Consider the following 21990-nt stretch of genomic DNA (forward strand, 5'->3'; position numbering starts at 1 on the left):
TTTCAGGGGTGGGGGATCCGCAGGTTCTCTGGGCAACCTGTTCCAGTGCCTCACCACCCTCAGAGTAAAGAGTTTCTTCCTAATAGCTAATCTAAATCAACCTTCTTTCAGTTTAAAACCGCTATCCCTCATCCTATCACTACATTCCCTGATAAAGAGTCCCTCCCCATCTTTCCTGTAGGCTCTTTGAAGTTCTGGAAGGCCACTATAAGGTCTCCTTGGAGCTTTCTCTTCTCTAGACTGAACACTACTAACTCTCTCAGCTTGTCCTCATAGGAGAGGAGCTCCAGCTCCCTTATCATCTTCCTGACCCTCGTCTGTACCCGCTTAAGCAGGTCCGTGTCTTTTTATGCTGGGGGCCTCATAGCTGAACACAGTACTCCAGGTGGGGTCTCATGAGAACAGAGTAGAGGGGGAGAATCACCTCCCTCGACCTTCTTTTGATGCAACAGATGGTTGGCTTTCTGGGCTGCAAGCACACATTGCTGGCTCATGTTGAGCTTCTCATCCACCAGCCCCCTCAAGTCCTTCTCCTCAGGGCTACTCTCAATCCAGTCATCATCCAACCTGTATTTGTGCTTGGGATTGCCCTGAGCCAGGTGCAGGACCTTACCCTTAGCTTTGTTGAACTTCATGAGATTTTCATGAGTCCACTGCTCTAGCCTGTCAAGGTCCCTCTGGTTCTTTCTAGAGTATCAACCACAGTACTCAGCTTGGTGTCATCAGGATCAGGAGTTCTGTGCAGGGAATAAAGATTTTTTTTCACTGATACTGTCAAGATATTGAAATCTGTGCTTATTTTGACATGGAATGAAAAGATCTTTGGATTTTTTTTTGTGAAATCTTATAGTGGGAAGGGCAGGAGAAGATTTGTTCTGTTTACTCCAGTGGTTATGTCCCGGACAAATGGCAATCTCTGTGGTTCTTCTTTGTCTTCTGGGGATGCTAAACCTTCTGTGAATGTTGTGAGGAAGCTTTTGTTAGCAATGGTTGTTCTTGACAGAGCAAAAGCACTATGATGTGGATTGAATATATGAAGCCAGCATACAGCCAAGTGCATTTATGAACTGAAGGGTAAGGAGAGGAGAAAACAAAATAAATGTGATTTCTTGTCCCTCTCTAGAATATGTCAGAAGAGGAAGCAAGATCTGTCTGTGGCCTCTCTGCCTGCTTCAACGCTTACTAGAAAAAATGCCTCACTACAGCAAGTCATTTCCTGACTGCTGTGGGCTCCTTCCTGTTAGCAGGCCTCAGCGAAACTACTCCCATGTATTCCGACACATAGTACCAGTAATTTTATTTCATTCCTGGGGCAAGTTGGAGAAGGGTATGAAAACTACTGTTTCTCTCACGGTCTAGAGAAAGCACATGGGCTTGTGGTCCAGACTGTATGTGCAGACAGTGAGGGCAAAGATTAATATGGGGCTCTCAAACCCTGCTTCAAAGTCCCTGTAGCAATTCAAGTATAATTTCCCTGCATAAATATTGTCCTTTTGCTCAGTGGCCTTTCTCTTGAACATTTAAGTCTGCATGCAAATTCACTTTAGGCACTGAGTGACAAGGGCAACTTTTTGTTTACAGCAGAAATGCTGTTGCTTTCTTTGTTTAAAGTCTCTTTAGATTAACAAACATAACAGTGTGCTTTGAAATGTACTGTCTTTTCAACTCTAGTAGGGCCATAAACTACTGACATATTATCACAATGGTACTCCTTGATGTAATACATTTATTAACCGGTACCAATATAGTTGCAGGTATTGCTTTATTTGTGCACACAGTTACAGCTATAAAACTCTTTCTCTTGCATCAACTGCATGTTCTCTATGTCTTGATGTTCCCATTTCTGTATCCTTTCAATCTGTGTTTATATGTGTAGGCTGGTATCTGTATATTATCAAAAGCTGTATTTTAAACTAGGAAACAGGACATACAGTTAAAGGCAAGAAGGACAATGGGACAGAAACCATCAAAGACCTTGGCTGTTGTTGTAGGAAAGGTGTCACATACACAAGGGTCACCTTTGTTCTTTATTTACCACACTATATTTGGATTCTTAATCCTTTAAGACCAGTTGCTTCTGGGTAGTAACTCTCTTGAACATATACTTTCAGTTGAGGAAGGAAGTTCACAAACATACAGAGAAAAATGAAAGGGAAAGCAAATGCGTCCATCGCTCCAAGGAGATTCAACTAAGATATGAAGGTAGTGTCAGAGAAGAATTTGAATATATGTCCAAAATTATAAATATTACATTATGAGGTTGTGGTTTAGTACTTGCCACAGAAACAGGACTCAGAGTTGGTGAAGATCTGTATCGGGGTTTGCCCATTCCAAAGTTAAAGCTGCTTTAATTCAGTGCAGGGTTTGGGCTTCCTGCTCACTTTATGCCGTTTTTAGCAAGCTTTTAAATTCAACAGTGTAGCAAAATGAAACCAAATGTTAAGATTTGCAAAATATACATTATTAGCTGATGTTTGGTGATCTTCCTCACCATACTCAAATCATTATTTAATCTCTGATCAGCTAATAAATGCCGAGGTAACTGGCAACATTTCATTGAGAAAGGGAAAAAAGTATAAAAATAGTTTTTTTAAATTTTGAAACATAATCCATTTTTATGGAATATCAACAAGTATCCCCAGCAGAATTGCTGCCAGGGAGCAGAGAGGATTTCCCAGCTACCTTTAGTCTTCCTACTGGAGTCATGACAAGTTGGCTGCTTAATAGCTGGTTCAGAGCACTTCACCGGGCTCACTGCTCTGACAAGGGGATTCCATTTTTTCTACTGCCTATAAGAGGCAGCCCAAAGAGATGAGACAAGTCAATTTAGACAGAACAGTAAACCAGTAGAAATATGGTTGTCATTTATTCAGTATGCAGAGAGGGTATATTTATCTGGGAAAAATTATGCATGTTTGGTTTTTTTCATATTAATTCTTGATGGACATGTCTGGTCTGATAAGTATAAGGAAAGTCATCCTTTCACTCAGTTTAATAAAACCTCAAGAAACAACATGTTCTCGATAACATAAAGACATTCACTTGGTAGTATGGTAATAACTTTTCAGATGGAATGACCTGGTGCTTACATGAGTGAACAATGTGTCTGTAAACAAATTTGAAAAGTAAGTTTGCTGCTGTAATGTTTATTTGCTTTACATTGGCCTATATTTACAAAGTAGAATTCCTAAGTATGCTTAACTTGTTAAAACTTCCTACATAAAGAAAAAGTAAACTGTAAAATAAGCAGATGCTTACGGTAAGCTTTAAAAACTATTTATTCAGCTGGTATTTGTGTCTTAAGTCAAATAGCAGTATTAGAACACTGGAATACAACAAAAGCCTTTAATACAGTTCATTATTCTAGAAAGCTGGGACTAACTAATCCTTCCTTGCACTGGCCCCCAAGTGCATCTCTCAACTAATGAACTCTCTGTTCCTAAAGCCCCCTAATACACTTTTTATTTCTGATGTCACTTTCCCACCCTTCAAGGCACATAAGGTGGCATCTGTCATTACACCAACATAAACTTTATTTCTGCTGATGCGTTTTGGTATTGGCAAGTACTTAAAGATAATTTACTTAGTATAATGAGCAGACTGTATTTAGCGTTCTTCTGCGATTTCAGTTTTTTTGCCATACAGGGAATGTAGAGTGCTTGTAGTTGATAAAGTCAGGCTTCTTTCTTTGCAAGTGATAGAAAACATTCTGAAATAAATATATTCTTATATGAAAAGTATGTCAGTAGAGCTTAGAGCATTTTAAAACAACAAGGTCTTTCAAATAAAATGAAGAGGAAATTAAGTCTGTATGTCAATTAAATCACAGTTTGCAAAAATCGTGCATTTTCTTCTGTGTCACTGGTTCCTTACCATTTCCCCTGTTAATCTTCATTTCTTTTAAAGCCACTATAGCATCGGCAGAATTGCATGACAAATCATGGGCCAAGAATATATTGGCAAATTTAAAAGGCATTATAGTAACCAGTTTCTTGCAGAAATTATAACAAAATTAATCGTACTGGGGCAACAGGGCAGACCTAAGCAATTGGCAGGCCAACTACTTGTTTTGGCAAAGATAGTGGCAAAAACCTCATCATAATTTTTATATGATTTTTTTTTTCAACTTAAGTAATATTATGCCATGCTAAGATGTCTCTGTACGGTTTACAAGCTCAGTAAAATCAGACGTCCAAACAGATGAAGATGAAAAAGATGTTTGCTGTAGCCTTTGCCAGTTGCCAAGTGGATGTTTATCAGCAAATACCTATTATAGACTGAAAAGAATCAAATTACTTACAATGGTAACATCTGATGCAAGACATTGTTGTCTTCTGCAGCTAAATAAGTTGAATATGAATGGCCTTGACAGCATGTATTATGAAACACATTATGGTCTGGAGACTGGGTGTCGCCCTAACAACCAGACGATATTTCCTTAATTAAGTATAATTTTTTCCCTACATGATCACAAGAGGATTCTACAAACTCTGGTGAATTAATGGCCTGGGAAATGCGTGTAATTCTCTGCTCTAGGTAACTGTCAGCTTTCGAGATGTTAAGCTGTCTTAGGAAAGCTGCAAATCCTTGGTTTGTTTTCCCAACTTCTTTCCGTAAAGTATTAAACTATATATGTTTAGGGACTAGAATATATGTATTTTCTATTTTAAAATAATATGTTTACTGTCTGTGAGTAATTTTTTTGTCCTTGATATATTTTCTCTCCAGTTCATATTTTTGAAATAGTTTATTTGCAAAAACTGTCTTGCTACTGAAAGACATTTGCTATCAGATTTTTCCGCTGTGCGTCTGGCACTTCTGTTTGCTACATTAAATCATAAGACTTCCTTCACTGCTGCCCTTTCTTCATTTCCAGGTTCCTGAATTTATACACAGGAATAGCTATCAGTCTGTCACATCTGTAATCGTAGCAAGTTCCTCCAGCCATACCTTTGCAATAAACATCTTTGCAAAGAGGGGCTTGGTATTTTAAGGCTCTGGGACATCCTAAATTAATTGCAGCCAGTACTGCCGGCAGTGCGGGGCTGCATGAAGCTTTAATGCAGGTGTGACTTTCTGCTTCCCCATTACACATCATAAGTCTCACCTTGTCTCTCCTGGAAAGCCCTGAGGCAAGTGTCCATCTCTAATCCAAAGGAGAAAACTACTCATAGAGGAAACAGAGAGCTGTTTATTAATTGACAGATTTAGTTTGGTACAGTAAAAATGCTGCTTTGTGGTATGGATCATTCTGAACATAAAGATTATGATTTCTTACTGTAACCAAAAAGTGCAGGTGGATTTCCAAACCCCAAGACCTTGTCTGACTGCGTGCTACTCTAGAGGAGCAGCCCTGGTATATGAGGCTAGTAGTTTTGAAAATGCAGCAAGAACATAATTTTCCTTGGGCATGGTGCTACTTCAGACTCTTCAATTGAATCTACTATGCAGGGACGGCTGAATGAGTATATGCCCCACAGCTTTGCTTTCAGACTCTTTCAGCAAAAGGGTAGATTATTTTTTCCAAAAAAAAAAAAAAGAGAGGAGCAGCGTGAAAGAGAAGAATGTCATGTAAGGAAGACAGAAGGGCTTTTTGAATAATATCTTAACCCTACTATGCTGAAATAAATTTTGTGGTGAAAGCTTGGGACTATCGTGATTTGTAAGGACCCATGCTAACAAAGAAGAAGGTTAGCACCAAGGTGGTTCATTAGATTGACTTAATCAACGGGTTAGCCTATGTAAACCAATGCAAATTAATAGCGCCAAGCAAGAGGTAAAAGTGTTCGTGAGTGTTGCAGGTTTGATACTTGCGCACTGATCAGCTTGTTTTATAGGCATTTATTTGGAATCATGACAGATATTCTGTAGAGGCTAGTTTCTGTAATTTGCCAAATTTCCCTAGGGACTCTTGTCAGTGCAAGAAACGTAATTCACTATGTGACATAAAACAAGTGTGTATGTATTTCATATGCTGAGGGTATTACAAAAACGTCTGACCAAGCTGAGCCTACCTCCTCTTTGCCATTGCATGCAAGTAATGCGTTTGCAGAGACTGCAGAATCTATACTTCTCAGGTAGTATACGCATAGACAAAATATTGCTGGAAGGTGAGAAAAAATTGAATTGGTACTTCCCTACCATTTTTTATTTTTGTTTATCTTTTATTTGCAGCTGAAAATTTGAAATCTTTTGCTGCTAATCAGATAGTTGGCAATGCAGTCACATAGCTCTACGTAAATATGAGACAGACACTTAAGAAGAGGTGTGCTGTGGTTTTTGGAACTAGTTTACTTTATATTCCTGTTTATAGGTTGATTTTGTCAGTAATCTCAGTGGAAAAAATGTCAGTTTCCTTTTTTTTAAACAAATACATTCATCCACGTTTTCCACACTTTGCAGCAGATGTAATGTTGTGATTGATTGTGCAAGTTTATGTGTGCACACAAACATACATATGCAAAGTAGAGCTATTTCATATAAAGAAATAGCTGGGAATACCTCCTTATTTCACTGTCTGCAAGAAAAAAGAGCAGACCACTCGGTTTCCGACTGACTTTCTCTAACTAACACAGGAAATAGCATTTTACACTATGGAACTGAAGAGAATCAACACTTCACTAAGGCATGAGGTTACCAACACAGGACCTCGGGGAGTGGGAGAGCAAAACACCAAGGAATATGACTGGCAAAGAAGCTTTTTTCCAAAGCTCCTCTGGCATGTCTTTTGTTTCATTTTTGTTCAAAGTCTTCTTCCTGTTTTAGTTCATTTGCTGTTTGTTATTAATATCTTAATTTTTCATAGAATCATACAAATACAGAATCATTTAGGTTGGAAAAGACCTTAACAATTGCCTCCAACCATTAACCTAGCACTGCCAGGTCCACCACTGAACCACGTCCCTAAACACCACAATTACAGGTCTTTTAAATACCTCCAGGGATGGTGAGTCAACCACGTCCCTGGGCAGCCTATTCCAAAGCTTGACAACCCTTTCAGTGAATACTTTTTTCCTAATATTCAATCTAAACCTTCTCTGATGCAACTTGAGGCCATTTCCTCTTGTCCTACCACTTGTTACTTGGGAGAAGAGACTGACACCCACCTGGCTTTCAGGTAGTTGTAGAGAGCAATAAGATCTCCCTTCAGCCTCCCTTTCTCCAAGCTAAACAACCCCAGTTCCCTCAGCCGTTCCTCATAAGATTAGTACTCTACACCCTTCACGAGCTTCTTGCCCTTCTTTGGATGCTCTCCAGCACCTCAATGTCTTTCCTGTAGTGAGGGGCCCAAACTGAACTGAGGTGCAGCCTCAGCAGTGCCAAGTACAGGGGGACGATCACTTCCCTACTCCTGCTGGCCACTCTATTTCTGATACAAGCCAAGCCACCCAGGCACACTGCTGGCTCATATTCAGCCAACTGTTGACCAATACCTTGAGATCCTTTTCTGCCAGGCAGCTTTCCAGCCACTCTTCCCCAACCCCATGTAGCATTGCATGGGGTTGTTGTGACCCAAGTGCAGGACCCAACACTTGGACTTGTTGAACCTCATACAATTAGCCTTGGCCCATCAATCCGGACTGTCCAGATCCCTCTGTAGAGCCTTCCTGCCCTCAAGGAAATTAACACTCCATCCCAACTTGGAGTTGTCTGCAAGCTTACTGAGGGTGCTCTCAATCCCCTCATCCAGATCATCAATAAAGATATTAAACAGAACTGTCACAAATATTGAGCCCTGGGGAACATCACTTGTGACTGGCCACCAACTGCACTTAACTCCATTCACCACAACTCTTTAGGCCCAGCCATCCAGACAGTTTTTTACTTAGTGAAGAGTACACCTGGGCAAGCCATGAGCAGCCAATTTGTCCAGGAGAATACTGTGGGAAACAGTGTAAAAGGCTTTACTAAAGTCTAGGTAGACATCCACAGCCTTTCCCTCATCCACTAAGTAGGCCACCTTGTCGTAGGAGATCAGGTTAGTCAAGCAGGACCTGCCTCTCATAAACCCATGCCAGCTGGGCCTAATCACCTGGTTGTCCTGTACGTACCGCGTGATGGCGTTCAAGATGATCTGCTCCATAACCTTCCCTGGCACTGAGGCCAGATTGACAGGCCTGTGGTTCCCCACATCCTCCTTCTGACCCTTCTTCTAGATGGGTGTCACATTTGCTAACTTCCAGTCAACTGGTACCTCCACAGTTAGCCAGGACTGCTGATAAATGATTGAAAGTGGCTTGGTGAGTACTTCTGCCAGCTCCCTCAGTACCCTTGAGTGGATCCCATCCAGCCCCATAAACTTATGAGTGTCTAAGTGGTGTAGCAGTTTGCTAACCATTTCCCCTTGGATTATGGGGGCTTCGTTCTTCTCCTTATCCCTGTCTTCCAGCTCAGGTGGCTGGGTACTGGGAGAACAATCTTACTGTTAAAGACTGAGGCAAAGAAGGCATTAAGTATCTCAGCCTTTTCCTCATCCTTTGTCACTGCATTTCGTCCCACATCTGATAAAGGAGGGAGATTCTCCTTAGCCCTTGTTTTGTTGCTAATGTATTTATAGATATATTTTTAATTGTCTTTTACAACAGTAGCCAAATTAAGTTCTGATTGGGCTTTGGCCTTTCTAATTTTCTCCCTGCATAACCTCACAACATCCTTGTAATCCTCCTGAGTGGCCTGCCCCTTCTTCCAAAGGTCATGAGCTCTCCTTTTCTTCCTCAGTTCCAGCCAAAGCTCTCTGTTCAGCCAGGTCAGTCCTCTTCCCCGCCGGCTCATTTTTCAGCACATGGGGACAGGCTGCTCCTGAACCTTTTAAGATTTCCTTCTTGAAGAATGTCCAGCCTTCCTGGACCCCTTCGCCCTTCAGGACTGCCTCCCAAGTGACTCTGTCAACCAGTGCCCTGAACAGGCCAGAGTCTGCCCTCCAGAAGTCCAAGGTGGTAGTTCTGCTGAGCCCCCCCTCCTTAAACTCATGTGGAGAAGAAAAATGCTTTTAAATTCTGTGTATGTGTTTTAAATGGGTGTCACTACCAAACTCACTGTCAATAGCTAGTCTTACTTAATCAGCTATAAAATGTCATGAGTAAGGGTTCTTAATTGAGACTGGAAAAATGGAAAATAATTACCATAACGGGTTGAAGATCTTCGAGACTGAAGGTTTTAGAAGTCAGAGCAAATTGGGGACATATGTGTTCTGTCTGTAAGATTGTTCTATGTGGGATATGGAAAAATAGAAATAGGCATTTTGCAATGTACAGTAGCATTCATCATAGAAAGAACATATGCATTTGTTTGTCAGAAGCAATGAAGTAAAAAATGACACTTAATTGGAACTGACATAAAATGGCCTCATTAGTAGTACAAATAATATATGTGTGTAGCTTGGTTGTCAATAGGAACAAAACATATTTCCTCTGACAGATATATTAGTCTCTTTTAAGATTCATGACAAGTTTTCAGCCAGGTTCACTCATTTAGAGAATGCTGCTTTTTTTCAAATGTGAAATGTTGAAGTGTAAATGATGTGTGTTTGTAGGGTGCTGTGATAACACCAACAATGGACCACACTATGTCAATGCAGCCAGCAAGCATGATGGGCCCTCTGACCCAACAGATGAACCACCTTTCCCTGGGCACAACAGGAACGGTAAGATTATAGGTTATACGCTTTTCTTTCTATATTGCAAAATGTTTATTCTTACTGACTTTCTCAAGGTAATTTATTACTCTTGAGTTTTTGGTGCTTCAACTTTTTTTGCAGTTTAATGTTGCCGTGGTTTACTTTGCTTTTCCTCCATGTCCAGAGATGTCTGGCCCTGTCGGGGCAAACATATCTAAGCGCCTTTCATCATGACTCAAACATGGTGTACTGAACAAACAATATCCTCCCATAGCTGCATCACACAAACGTGTATCGACAGATATGTTTCTAAAGCCATCCTACAGTCAGCATGAGGTATTATAGAGCAGAAATTACAAAGTAGTATGAGTAGTAAAGCAGTAGGTCAACAAAACCTGCTCTGTACTTAGCAGGAATTATCTGTACTAATTCTCATGTAAATATGTAAGTACTCCTCTATCAATTTGGACTGAATTAGAAATTGTTTGCTTGTCAGTTTATGAAGTTTTATACTACTGGGAAATGGGAGTTCTGGCTTCCTGGCAAAATCCAGTACTCACTTCTAACCCATAGCAGCCAGTCATACCTAGTTTGCTCCAGGCTCAGAAACGTGATTTTGGGTCAAGGTCAGCTGTGTTTCCAATATATTGTATTTAAACTTGCATATTTCAACAATTACTTTCTCTTTAAGCTGTGTAAGTCAGACTCAATTAACTTTCCCAGAGTCAGAGAAAGGCAGAAAATACTCTTAATAAAAAAAATATTAAAACTCTCTGAAATATTCCTAAAATACAATAGCCTACACACAATATATGGTGGTTTGATATGTGAATGTGTGCACGCTGCATATACGTGTATATTTTTACGAAAATGCAGACATAACCATTACACTTACATGTCTTTAGCAGACACATGCTTTACATAGTAATTACATGGAAGATCTATTATGCATTTACAATTTTTTTTTTGTTTCAGCACTGTACTACTTGATAGTAATCTTTGGGAATAATTTTCCAACTTTGGTTTTGGGTTTGTTTTTTTTTTTTCTAAATTGAATAAGGTACTGAATAAAGTTATATCCTTACAAAGTTATTTAACTCACTGTATTGGATCTTCTTTTCCTCTTCCTCCTCTCTTCTCTTCTTCTCCTTTTTTTTTACCTGCTGAATTTAGTTCTAACTCTAGTGTCTTTTCCCCCCATATAAGAAAAACCTCTGTTGAGATCAGAGACTTCTGTATTTGTTTCTAAAGAAACTTGAATGTGATGGTTCATTGTTCATTCCTATTGTTTTAAATGTTTCATTTAGCAATCAAGAGAAGTAGGAATTACATCTCAAAGTTAATATCAACATTTCTCCCCACTGAAAAGATGAAATTGAAGGAAATGCTAGGACTAGTGAGAATTTCTGCATGTGTAATTACTGTGATTCAAAAGTGTGTTTAAAAATTAAGACAAGGAAATGGAAAATGAGTTCTGGCTGTGCTGCTGGGCAGCTCCTGTGAATTTTTCCTTCTCTCTCTCATTTTAGTTTCTATGACTCTCACAGACATTGTCTTCTGTGCTCATTTTCTCGCAATTTTAATGCAAACTAGAATATTCCCAGCTAATATTTTCTTCCGACTTGAGACCACTACTATAGTAGCAAATCCATTTGCAGAGGCAGGGGAAGGAGTCTGAAAGGCAGTGGGTGATCTGGTGGGTGATAATAAGATGCTGAATTTATTTTACTGCAACTGAAAGTAAAGAAAATCTTTCCTTCCTTTTCCTAGCTCTTTACACAGCCTTTCAAGTCACAGCATTCCATGACAACTTCTTGAGATACATTCAGAGGCATACTGTAAAGGTTTATGTTTGCTATCTTTAAAACTCCTAAGTCATTTACAGAAAACTTAAAGAACAAGGAAGGGTAAATGATTGATGGATGTTACAATATCCATAAGCTTTTAATGAATCTCAAATGACACACTATTTTATCGCATACGGGATTTCTCTTTGGTAAAAACACCATCAGCACCATTTTCAGTTAAAGTCCTCATGCAAGCAGCATAAGCATCAGGCTCACTGGGAATTTTTCCTGTCAGGAACTAAAGGGAGGACTTCAGGATTTGGGTTGCCAGTAGCAATTTTGTTGGATGTATCCATCCTGACTTGAAGTTGAATCTTCCTAATGTGTTCTGTTAAAGGGAAAAAAAAAAAAGTGGGGAAAATGGACAACCTATTTAGAAGTATGATTTTTTTAAGTGATATTTTTACTTCGTTTGTTCTGAAGTCTGAATTTCAGTTCGGAGAGAGGAGCATTGAGAGCATAAAGTCATGATGAATTGAGCCAAGTCCGAACCATGCTACTGTGAGTACCTCAGCAGGACTAAGTTTTCTGGGAGATACAAGACATAAATGATATATTTCTGTTATGAGCATATTTTTTAATTTTATCCTTAAAACTGTGCCATAAAGACCTATGAGCTATATTTCAAGAAACCAGCCAGATTTTTTAAGCAAACAAGCCAAAAAGTCACAAATAATTCTGCTTAGTGTGTGCACTAAGCACACACATTGCTCTGTCCCAATTTAATTTAAAAGCTTGCAGTATGCAAAGCAGTTTTTATTAAAAGCATTCCTTAGACAAACCATTTTGCTAATTAACATAACATATTTTTCAGCCCAAACAGACCTCTGTGGTCACTTAAGTGAGAGTTGACTTCAGACTCCCTTCCAAACTTACCTGATTCAGAATGAATGCTGGGTTTCTAAAATATTGCTTCCATAGAAAATCTGTTCTATAGAGAGTAAGCTAGAAAATAGCATACGGGCCTGTGCATGCCTCTTATCTTGTAGGAATTATTCTGCCTTTCGAAGCTCTCTAAAAGATTAAAATACTTTGTCCAGGCAGGAACCATTCTAGAGGGGAGATCCTTCACAGAAGAGCACTCTTTAACCCTTCAGTGAGGCAAATGACCGGAGTAAGAGCAGCATCTGCCAATTTCTGCCTCGACACCAAAAATTGGATTTGAGCTTTGATCTCTCAGCTCTGATGCACACATTAAAACCCTATGGGAATTCAAGGGGCAGCTGCCTCTATCCCTGCCTGCCCTTGACTATTGAGTCACCAGGCCAGGAGGGGCATTTCTGGCTAAATGCTGGCAGGGCTGCTCACTTCCAGCTGGGAACATCCAATTCAGCAGCCAAAACAGAGCAGTTTTCCTACAGCTCCGCTCACAGACTGCTGCCTTCCCCTTGTGCTATGGAAAATCTTCAGGTACTGGCCCCAAAAAGCACAAAGAATTTTGTTTAGGAAACCATTTGCCGTGAATAGAAACAACTTTTCTTTCTCTCCAAAACCCTCAGAGAATGTGTATTTAATTTTAATTTAGTATCTTTTTGAACATTTTTATTTCTTATCTATTGTTGAGGTGTCTGCGTAAGAGCAGACATCTCTGCTATACTAAGCACTCCTCAAATCAGGAGGATGCAGTATCAAGATGCCAGGCTAAGTGAAAAGCTGCAAATCCAACTTTCCTTGATCTCACTGCCCACCTCACGAAAACACACAGCTGGAATAGGGCACTGAGGGAAGAGAGGAGGTAATGGTGTGCACTTTGTGGCAACTCAACCCTGTGTTCATGTTCTGTGAGAGAATTTCATACAGCATTTGTGTCTCCCAGTTACTGTGCTTTGTGCTTCATCCACCAAAAACAATTCCTTTCTGCCTTTGTGAAAATCAATTTGATTTCTACCAGTGAAAATACAGTTTATGTTACTGATGAGTTGGGAGGCAAGTGTGCTGCTCTGATCACCTCCCCAGATCTGCCTGAAATCTGGAGTTAAGCAGAGAATTTGCCAGAGGGGTTATTTCTACCTTATTTATATGTATTTTTCCTACATACCTCTTCACTTAAAAAGAGCAGAAAGCATTTACATTGGTGCTGTCAGCAAATATGTAAAAAAACCCTAAGCTTAAATTATGTCGAGATTACAGCAAAAAGGCAATAACTCTGAATATTCTGATTAAGGCTGACAACCCAGCCTCAGCTCCTACAATTGTATTAAAATGAAATTTTAATGCCGGGAGGCATAATGTGAAGACAGACAACTGGTTTTAACCTTGAAATTTTTCTTTTGTTTACTAATTTATTATTATTTATTACAGTAAGTCTTGCTTTTCCTATGTAATATTAATCTACAATTAGGTCTGCTATTAAAAAAGGTACCGTAAAGGGACAACAGTGAGTGAGTCTGTATGGGTAGCACTGAAAGAGCAGTATTAGTATGTGTTTAATAATGTATGGAGGCTGGAATTGTTCCATCATCATCCTGTCATTCAAAATGTTTCCGATACAGTCATTGATCTGACATCTGTTTTGTGGTTTAATAAAGTTATGATTGATGGCCTGAGTGGATATAATACAAAAACCCTTAGAAATACAAAAACTGAGCAGTCTGATCACTGCTTTCAGTCCCTGTTGCTCGATTGCCTTTTACTGCGGCACTTCCACGTTTGGCCGTTGGCAGCAATAATCCACCTCTTCAGTGGGAAGAAGATTTGCTCTGTTCTTTCTCCTCTGCTGCTCATTCCTGAAGGAAGTTTTCTGTTCTCCACTTTCTTGGTCTGGGTTTCATGCCCCTCCCTGCTATTAGCATCCATTTCAAATACCTCTTTGGTTCCGGTTTCATCCAACAGACTGAGGCAGGCTTTATTAGTCCTCATTGGCAGAGGGGTAGTACCAGCTTTTTTCTCTCTTTTTTGGAACTGCCTTAGCATAGGCTTGTTTCATCTTAAACCTTTGAGGCCCACACCAATGGGACAGTGAGCAGAAGCCAGGTTTTTTTACTAAAACTGTTACCTCAAATCTACTGCTTAATTGTTCTTCACGCTTGCAGACGGTTCACTCAGCTTTCAGTTTCTAATTTAGAAACATAATAGGCAACGTAAAAATAAGTTATCCAGTGCACTTTTTAAACAAACAAAAAATTGTTTAATTGTTCTGGGTACCTCTGTGTTAAAAACGCAGTCAGGTAGAAGAAGAACAACTGCACTGATGTTACGTGGGATTCTGTTGAAACTACAAACCACCCTAACTCATCTTTCCTGGTTTATAGTATCACCAGAAATCTCTCAATGGAATAACAGGCTTGTTATGTGGGTACATCAGTCTTATCTTTCACGTTAATTCTTTTTGTTGCCAGCAGAGCTTGATGATATCGCCAGAACCCTTCAATGGAACAACAAGCTTGTTATAAGTTTTTTATCTTTTATTTCCTTTGGATACTCCATGGTCACCGGTGGTTTAAAATGTCACCAAAAGGCCTCAGCAGAATAACTGCTTTGTTAGATAGGGTTGTTTTTTTCCTGTTTAATCTGCAATTCTATTTGCACATACTACAGCTACATGGAGCTGAAACATCATCGCATTCCCCTGATGTTCAGATCCTTGTTATGAAAAGCACTCTGTTATTCCAATTGTGTGTCGCAAGGTCCCTGGAGAGTTACAGGAGCAAAGTTTCTTTGCAGTCTTGTGCCTTCCACATTATCAGGTGTTAATCTTGAAGTTCTTTTATTTTATTTATTGACTGAGTGTTTCAGTTACTGTTTGTGTGGAAAATATACGACTGAACCAATTGCGAATGAAATTAGCTTACTTCAGGCTGAAACTAAGATCATCCTCATCCATTTACTCAGCCAAGGTCCAGGGCAAATGCCAGTGATTAACAAGATGAAGCTGTCTGGGACAGGAGATCCATTTAAGGAGAAATTATTCTGGTTGGAAAGGAGAAGAACAGCATAAGCTCTCTTGAGATTTATAAAAAAAAATAAATAACTCCTCCTGTACCTTCCTTCCCAAAGAGCCTTCTGAAAGGCAGCTCCAATTTTCCTGATACATAATTTGAGATTAAAAAAGGGGCAGTCGGTGCAACTGAAAACACTAGATTCCAAGCAGTCAATAAGGACCAGATAACTTTTTGATAAAGCATTTCATCAATTTGCAGAATTCAGTGCCACTAAATATTATTGAGACAAATAGTTTAGCGATCTTAAAAAAAAAAATAAATTCAATAAGTCTATAAGGAAACATTTGCAGGTGCAACAGCAGGATGGAAAAATTCTTAGTTTGCCAGTATGTAGGCCAAACACCTGGTAGGGTGAACAAGGAAAGGAAAGATGTGATCTTTTCCCTTTTTGGATGATCTTCAAGTCTCACTCACTATTCTGAGAATTAGGCAGATCAGCTCTCGTGTAGAGGAGGCTCTTTCTAATCAGCTGCCTCAGCATGGGTTCCACAGTCTACATTTGACCATAGCTGTGGTTAGATGGTATTTTTGAATGAACAGAGTTTATAAAGCCCCATTTCTGTAGTGTTCTCCCTTCTCTTCTGAACTCAGCTTTACTTTCCTACTATTTGTTGGTAGTGGCTTACTGTTTGCCTTTATGTACAAGTGTGCTTAGCTTCAAAGCTACTGCATGCTATAGGCAGAGAAGGGGAATGTGAAAGCAGAATAAACACAGATAGGGGGAATTCCATTTTTGGTTCAAGCAGCCCTTCATGTGAGCCCAGCATGTCAGTAGCTTTTATTCTGTGTTAAATTTTACCTTCACATGACACTTCCACAAATGAACAAGAGCTTTTGTTGAGGACTCCTTGCTTCTCCTTGAGGTATCAGCTACTGACTCAAAGTGATATTAGCCCAGATTCCTTTTCAGAGAGGGGCTCAAATTCCCTGATTGTGGCGATAAAAACTTAAATCAACACAAAGCAACAGTGATAGATCTGCAAAGCAAAAGTGTCAGCCAAAAAAGCCATAACTAATATAACTTCATTTTCAGCATTGGACAAATGTCATTCATATAATTAATTTGCAGCTAACTTCACATATCTGTGAACTAGACTATTTAGAGGCTTGTTTCTCCAGTATTTTCTTACATATGGCTGCTGCAGTTCTATTTTGTGATTTCTAGAATTGCTACCTGGTGATACTTCGAAGGACAATGGGATTGTAGTTCAAAGCCACCTCTTCCAGAGCATGTTTGTTATTTAGTGATAGCCATGCACCACAAATAAAATGAACTTTTTTGTTTTGCAGTAGTGAATAGAAACCAAAAGCCGTAGAACTTAAAGTATCTGACCTGGCATATAGTGAGTGGTCTGCAGCATACCCTTCCCCAAAAGGCTCACCTTTAGTCATCCTCCCAGAAATTTTTGTTCATATCTCTACTAGAGATGAACCAAGATTGTGAATTCATTCACTCTACTAGCAGATCATTCCTCTAAAAACTTTGAATGTTGAGAGGAAAAAAGTATATGTTCACACGTGTTCATATGAAGTTGTGCTGATGCCACAAATAACAGGGCATGTTTTGGGGAGAGAAGGCTGGTTTAGTTTTATTTGGTTGGCTTTAGTGATTTGTACAAGATTTAGGTGGAGAAGGCTCTTTATTTCATAGACAGGAAAGTAGAAAAGAGGAAAAAAAAATAGGTTAAAAAGAGCTGAAAATAATTCTAGGTTTGAAACATCCTGCCATACCTACAACTGACAAACTCAATAAAAGGTGGAGAACAAAATGTCAGGTCTGTCAGCTGTGTTTTCCTGATGTGTTTCTCTTTTGTAAATATGTTTTCGATTTTGTAATCAAGATTGTAACTCTTCGCTTTATTAGAACAAAACTTGTTCTCACTGTCCTGTCTTGTGTTTAAAGCAGACAGATTCTGACAGATAAAATGAATATGGCTTTCCAGAGATGTAATGAATTCGAATTATCTGTGGTGCAGACAAGCTGTGTAGGGCCTCAGTAATCCAAGACAAGTTTGAGGATCTTAGAGAGGTGAGGGAGTTTTGCCAAAGTGTATCAAGTGAAAAGCAAGAAGTGTCTCCCAGAAGTGGTACTTCCACAGCTTTGTCAAGAGCTGGGAAACAGTCCTGTATTCATGTCTCCACACACTACAAGTGTGTGTAAGCCCAGCAAGAAGTCCTGAAATCCTTGAAGGGGCCATATCCTCAATGGAGAAGAACAACGTGATAAATTATATGGAAGAGTAACTGGTTTCTGCTAAGTGCTGTTGCAGTCCTTCACACAATATCAGTTCTGTCTAAGATGAGGTACTTCAGTTGTATCAACTTCAATCCCAGATGTCGTGAACTTTAGCTGAAAGAAAAGGGCATGAAGGTGATAGACAACAGTAGCTTATAGCACAATGTAGGTTTGTGAAGGTCATCCATGGAAAGGAGGAGATGGTTTTAATGGACAATCTAAATAAGGAGCTGAAAGTAAAATAGGGAAGGCATAAGTTGAATATCTTACAGAAATTGCTAAGATATTAAGAGTTATGCTAGTGTTTGACATCAATGAGGGAAAGGTCATTGTTTGGGAGATCTAGAACTCAACTGGGCCAAACACCTTAAAATCCACAGGAGGGACTTTCAGATGTTGACACAAAACCAGAGCAGTCCTCTTAACAGCCTTTTTTCATCTCCAACCTCTGTTATTCATTGCAAAGAAACATTGTTATTTCAGTTCAAAAGAAGTAATAATAGTTTAATTTTTATTTTCTATTCATTTAAGTACTTAGAAATGAGGAAACTATTAAAAATTTTAAAAATGTTTACTGAGCATGATGTACCAAGACTCAAAGGAGAGCTATACATCAAAATAACATATTATTTTCAGTGTCTGAAGTTTACACAGTCAAAGAGTAAACATATGTTGCAAGTGACCATGTCATGCAAGTGACAGCATTCACTTAGAAAAAAACGTTTGGGACCAAGAGTTAAGATTTACTCACTTCAACATGTGTTGTGTGAATTACTAAGTATACTGCTTGCTTTTGCCTTTTTTTTTTTTTTCCACAATGGGATGGGTACATTTTGTTAAGCAAAATGTTTCTGTTCTGAGCAGCAACCTTTGAATTGCATTCCCAGTGTTTTCTCATAGGGAAAACTTCACTTCCAGAGGCACCAGGACTTCATAGGTTACAGATGCTGCAGTGTTTCTGAAGGAGACACATTGCCACATTATTGAACGCACATACAATGTAATTGAAACTGAATTTAATTTGAAGGATGTTCGGTATTTTTCTTGTTTTAATCACAGTGATGGAAATAATGTAACTTGTGAGTTGGGCAAAGGCCTGGACTCGCAGATGCTCACAAAAATAATATTCCATTGAATTTCAGTGCCTTTTGCCATAGTGTATCCCCCTGAACTTCAGTGCACAGTGCATTTCACAGTTAATCCACATGGCTTATCAGATGGTTGGCAAGCTGGTAGCCCAAAGGTTTAAACTTCCTCTAAGACAAATTGCCAGTGCTTTTGTGGTATCTTTCTTATTTTCATCCGGAAAGAGCAGCCTATTCAGGGTTCACTCACTTTTGAAGCAAGGTTAAATGAAGGAGCTAAAGGTACAGGCTTCATACACCGTGTAAGACACTGGTGTCCTCTATATACAGGGATTTCAGCCTGAAGTTCTCAAAAAAGGGTAAGCTTTGTTCAAATGATTTACAATTCCATAGGGAGCTGCTGATGGCAATAACCTCTGTGCCCTCAGATGGTATTTTATTATTTGTGAGTTATGGGCGATTCTGTGTCAGCGCTATGGCACTGTAGAATCCTCTTGCTCCTAAAAGACTCAATTTGGGAGGAGAGTTCTAATATAACTAATATTTACTATGAAACAGCTCAGTCAGCACATTTCATTAAACTGTAACAAGGGGTTTGAGAGCAGCTGCACAGAGTGAATTTGGGAGTTTGCTGAATTGAGTTGTTTTTCTAGCAAGGTAAATGAACTGTTGAGCATGGCAGATTTCTACTGTGTGGCAGATGAGAGCTGCACCATGTTGGGATGGGGCCAGGGAGCAATCGTGTCTCAGAGGCACATCCTTTTCCAGTCCCATGGAGGACTGCTCTATCCTTTGGGATTTGTTAGGGCTTTCAAATGTGATGGGCACACTTATATGCTTCTAATTTTGCCTTTTTAATTTTAGCAGTTGTAATGTAGCCACAGCCAGTTTCTTAAGAGTTTAGTATCTAAATGTCCAAATTATTGTACATTCGCCAGCCTCAATTCCCTATTTTCCTCTGCTGAGTGTGTTTCTCTTGCGGGGATTTCCCTCAAATCAGTGTAATATTTCTATGACGCAAACTGATTTCACCGATGCAAAAGCTTCATAGTGTATCTATTCTCTGGCCTGCCAACCACTGTTGTATGCAAGGTTTGCAGCATAGACCAGAGATGATATAACTTCCAAACTCACTCTTTTTTTTCCAACCACTAAGGCACCTGTGTATTTCTTTCCTCCCATACTGTTTACCCTGATTCTGCTCTGCTGTCAGCTCTTCCCACCTAAAACACCTGCACTGGGCTAAGAAATTGGTTCTATTTGTTCTTTTTTCAATTACCATTTTTAACAGTGCTAATCGAAGTGTCAAACATACAGTAACAAGGTAAAACGGGTATTTGGCTATGAGGGTATTCCTGTGGATGATCTTACATGGTCTATTCACCAAGTCCAAATTGGTGCTTAAAATTTTACTTAGCCAAAGGTAATTTTCTAGCAACAACTGTTTTGCTGCCTTTCTTTTAATGTGCAGATGCTCCTAACTAGCCATTAGTAGGGCTGATTTTCTGTGAAGATAACAGGCTTTTCTCAGAAACTTTAGTTTTCTGGTAATAAATGACTGCTTCATCAAGGTGGCCGTGATTTGTTTAATTTTTTTTTATTTTAGCTGAGGCTTTCTACTTTGATCTAAGAAAAAGCTGGTTGTTGTTTTTTTTTCATTCACTCTTTCTAGAAGATTAAACATACTACACAAAGTTTATTAGTAAGTGGAAAATAATAAAAGTAGCAGGAGCTTCAGATTTCCTTGATGTGTTATGGAACATAGGGAAATAGTAGAAAACAAATTCCATTTGGTGTATAGACACTGGTTGAACAAGGGGTTTTTGATATGATTTTTGCATAGCTTGTGCCTGAACTATTGAGAGCAGAAGACCGCTGACCTTCCTGAAGTTTCTATCTTTTGTTTAAAACTGAATATAACAGAGTTGGAAATCAGAAAATGATTGATGGAAAAAATTAGAGTAATTAACATAAAACAGAAGGCAAAGAAAAGAATGATACATTTCAGGGCGTATAAATCCACTTTTCCTTTTCATTAGTTTTTATACAAATGTCATGAACAGCATTATATTTTCTTGTGTTTCAAAAGAGAAAAATTTATTGCTTAAGCGTCATGGCATCATCTAGAGTTTATTTTTAATATTAGAGTTTTTACTTGAATGCATACACTATTGGATATGTGTTCCAAGGAGTGGTAATATATGATTGCAATTACAAGTCTGGCACAGAAGTGTGAAGGATTAGTGTCTCTGGCCTATAATTATTCCATAGAGATCTTTGCAGGCAAAGTTAGGCACATTGCAAACTAAGAAATTGCAGCACTTAGTTTGAAGCACTTCTCTTGTAGGCAGTTCAGTTTATGTAGCTGTGGAGTTTCTGTGGAAAATTTTAACTCCACCTGCACGTATCATGCAGATTTCTGCCAAACATTTGTGTATTGTTTGGGTTTTTTTCCCCAAAGTACAAGGAGGGAATCTCTAGCATTTGCTGTTTCTCCCAAACACAACAGGAACTCCAGTCTTTTGAGAGACATCCTGAGGTAGAAAACAACTGACAAATAACATCAGCAGCAGCTATATTGCATCTTAAATTTTCAAAGTGTTTTTAAAACATTCATTAAACCTTACAGCACTACTTAAATAACTAAGCATATTAATACAAGAACTTTGATTTCCTTTGAGGAAAATGGGCTCCATACAGTGTAGTCTTTCTTACAGCATGGATAGCAGCTCCTGTTCCAAACCTAGGGATGGCCCAGGTGTACCGCTAATGCAAGCAGGACATTTGAGGTAAAGCCCAGACTCTTGGAGTGGTGTGCTGCTGTAAACTGTTCCAGTCATGAAAGCTGAACTGATTGACCCCTTCTTCCTTGTAAGAAAAGAGATTTTACCAGTTCTGGATAGATTTGGCTTTACTCCTTACCCCTTGAGTGTTCCTAGCATTGAAACATATTGGCTTCTCACTGAATAATCTGTAATAATCTGTCCTCTATAGTAATAATGAAAAATAGTGTAAACTAGAAGTTCACAGTCAACTCAGTGTTCTAAATTTCCATTCCAAAATACGTTATGAATGTCAAACACATTTTGGCTTTTATATTTTCTTGAGTTTATTAGCAGTATGGGCAGCTGCATCTTGGTCGTTGCATTTAATTGTTTTAATCTCACTCTGTTTTCATTGTCGTGCTCTTTGTATTCTTTCTCATGACGCTTCACAACAAGTAAACAGTTCCAGTCCTGAGGCTAGGATGACAGTTCAGCAGATG

At 39.1% G+C, this 21990-nt stretch overlaps 1 protein-coding gene across 3 annotated transcripts in view; it reads left to right on the plus strand.

The window, feature by feature from the left end:
- The window catches only part of RBMS3 (RNA binding motif single stranded interacting protein 3), a 723800-nt gene that overhangs the window by 675465 nt on the left and 26345 nt on the right, over positions 1-21990 (plus strand). For all 3 annotated transcript variants that reach the window (XM_086742736.1, XM_086742737.1, XM_086742738.1), the window contains one exon: positions 9533-9643. In XM_086742736.1, the coding sequence (XP_086598862.1) occupies positions 9533-9643 (111 nt within the window). The remainder of the gene's footprint in view (positions 1-9532; positions 9644-21990) is intronic.

Source organism: Chlamydotis macqueenii, chromosome 2 (genome assembly GCF_036417535.1).
Source record: "Chlamydotis macqueenii isolate bChlMac1 chromosome 2, bChlMac1.mat, whole genome shotgun sequence".
Lineage (NCBI taxonomy): Eukaryota > Metazoa > Chordata > Aves > Otidiformes > Otididae > Chlamydotis > Chlamydotis macqueenii.